The sequence below is a fragment of the Branchiostoma belcheri genome, unplaced genomic scaffold (genome assembly GCF_001625305.1).
Source record: "Branchiostoma belcheri isolate BF01 breed outbred unplaced genomic scaffold, Haploidv18h27 scaffold99, whole genome shotgun sequence".
NCBI lineage: Eukaryota > Metazoa > Chordata > Leptocardii > Amphioxiformes > Branchiostomatidae > Branchiostoma > Branchiostoma belcheri.
Window position 1 is genome coordinate 711,852 of NW_017804675.1, and position 2,256 is coordinate 714,107.

Genomic DNA, 2,256 nt, shown 5'->3' on the forward strand with positions numbered 1-2,256 from the left:
TCACTTCCAAAGGCTTGTGATCTGACTGTACAGTTACCACTTCTCGGCCGTGGATGTACTGGTTGAACTTCTGTGCTGCAAAGACAATTGCTAAGCACTCTTTCTCTATCTGCGCATAGTTCTGTTCTGTCGGGGTTAGAGCTCGCGAAGCATACGCTACCGGGCGTCCTTCCTGCAGGAGCGCCGCTCCAAGTCCCTTGTCACTTGCATCTCCCTGTATGGTCACCTCTTTCTCTACGTCGTAGTATTGTAGTACTGGCTGTGCTGTCACCAGCTTCTTGATCTCTTCCACTGCTTGGTCATGTACAGGTAACCATGCCCATATGGCATCTTTGTCGGTCAGTCGACGCAGTGGTTCACAAACATCGGACAGATGTGGTAGGAACTTCGCCAAGTAGTTCACCATACCAAGCAGTCGTTGTACAGCTCTGACATCTTCAGGCGTTGGCATTTCCACAATGGCCTTAACCTTCTCTGGGTCTGGTCGCAGGCCTCTTGCTGTGAGGAGCTGTCCCATGGTAGGGTACTTGCTTCAGTTTTAGTCTCATCTTCCTCTTGTTCAGTTTGAGATTGCTCTCTCGTGCTCGCTCGAGCAGTCGGCTCAGGTTCACGTCATGGTCTCGGTTGGCTTCTTCGTCTGTGTCGCCACAGCCAAACACTAGGATGTCGTCTGCTATGACATCTACACCTTGGAGACCTTCTAGCACTTCGTGCTGTCTTCTCTGGTATTCCTCTGGAGCCGTTGAAATCCCAAAGGGCATTCTCAGCCATCGGAATCTCCCGAATGGCGTCCAAAACGTCGTGAGATAGCTGCTTTCTTCATCTAATTTTACTTGCCAAAATCCGTCTTTGGCATCGAGTACTGAGAACACTTTGGCCTTGGCGAGCCTTGGCAGTACTTCTTCTAGTGTTGGTATCTGATACTTCGGTCGGTGGAGTGCCATGTTGAGATCCTTGGGATCTAAGCAGATCCTCATCTTCCCTGGCTTTTTGACTACCACCATACTGGAGATCCAATCTGTAGGTTTTGTGACTCTGGCGATCACGTTCTTCCTCTCTAATTCTTCGATCTTCGCTTTTAGTTCTGCTTTCAGAGGAACTGGGACGCGTCTGGGTAGATGTTGGACTGGCTTGACATCTTTGTCAATCTCTATGTGGTACTCTCCAGGTAGGCATCCCAATCCTTCAAAGACATCGGCGTATTTCTCTACTATCTGTTCTGTGGTGCTGACTTGGTTGACCGTGTTGAGGGTGATCAGTCCTAACATGGTGCATGTTTCAGCTGATAGTAGAGGACTCTGACGTGTCTTGACAATCTGGAACTCCAGGTCAATGACCTTGCTTTGATGTATCGTCTTCAGGACTCCTTGGCCTACTGGCTTCAGGATAGAACCGTCGTACAGCTTCAGTCTTGCCCTGCTTGGCATCGTCCTCTGTCCATACTTCTTGAAGTCAGCTTCGCTGATCACATTGCAAGTGGCTCCGGTGTCGATCTGACAGCGTAGTGTTTTTCCCTCGCTCATCCTCAGGTCGACGTACCATTTCCTGTCATTGCATGACACTGTACCCACAGTGTACACTTCTTCGTCCTCTTCTGCCACGTTGCCTTGTATCATGTGTATCTTCTTGCTGCCTGCTTTGCAAACCCTGGCGAAGTGATTGGGCTTATCACACTTCGCGCATTTCTTTCCAAATGCTGGGCATTTACTCTTGTCTTTAGCATGGTATTTTCCACAGTAACCACAGTTGGCTTCTGGCATCTGCGTCCTTCTGTGTGGCTGCTTAAACTTCGTCTTGGCTTGGCCTTGGCTTCGACTTGGCCTTGTCTTGGCATAATGCACGGTCTCTGCCCCATTGCTCTGCATGTCCTTGAGTTGCTTGTTCGTTGTCTCACTGGCCTTACATTCTTCTAGTGCTGCTTGTAATGTGAGATTCTTCTGCTTCAACAGCCGCATTCTCACTTTGTTGTCTCGAACTCCAAGCACGATTCGGTCTCGCAGCATCTCATCCTTCAGAGCGCCATACACACATGTAGACACTAGTTTCCTCAAGCGAGCCACATACGTTTCAATACTTTCTCCTTGGGCTTGTTCACATGTATTGAATTTGTATCTCTCATACACGGTATTCTTCAAGGGCTTGAAGTGCTTATCTAAGGCTTCTATAATCTTATCGGGGTCTTGCCTGGGGTCTACGTTTGGCTGATTTGGGTCGGCTGGAATATCTAAGTTTCTTAGAATGTCCAAGCAATCTCTA

General features: G+C 48.7%; 1 protein-coding gene across 1 annotated transcript; it reads right to left on the minus strand.

Moving 5' to 3' along the window:
* Positions 1–464: 464 nt before the first annotated feature.
* Positions 465–1,955, minus strand: LOC109462079 (uncharacterized protein K02A2.6-like). Its single transcript, XM_019758577.1, has one exon. The coding sequence runs from the start codon at positions 1,953–1,955 to the stop codon at positions 465–467; it is 1,491 nt and encodes a 496-aa protein (XP_019614136.1).
* Positions 1,956–2,256: the final 301 nt, after the last annotated feature.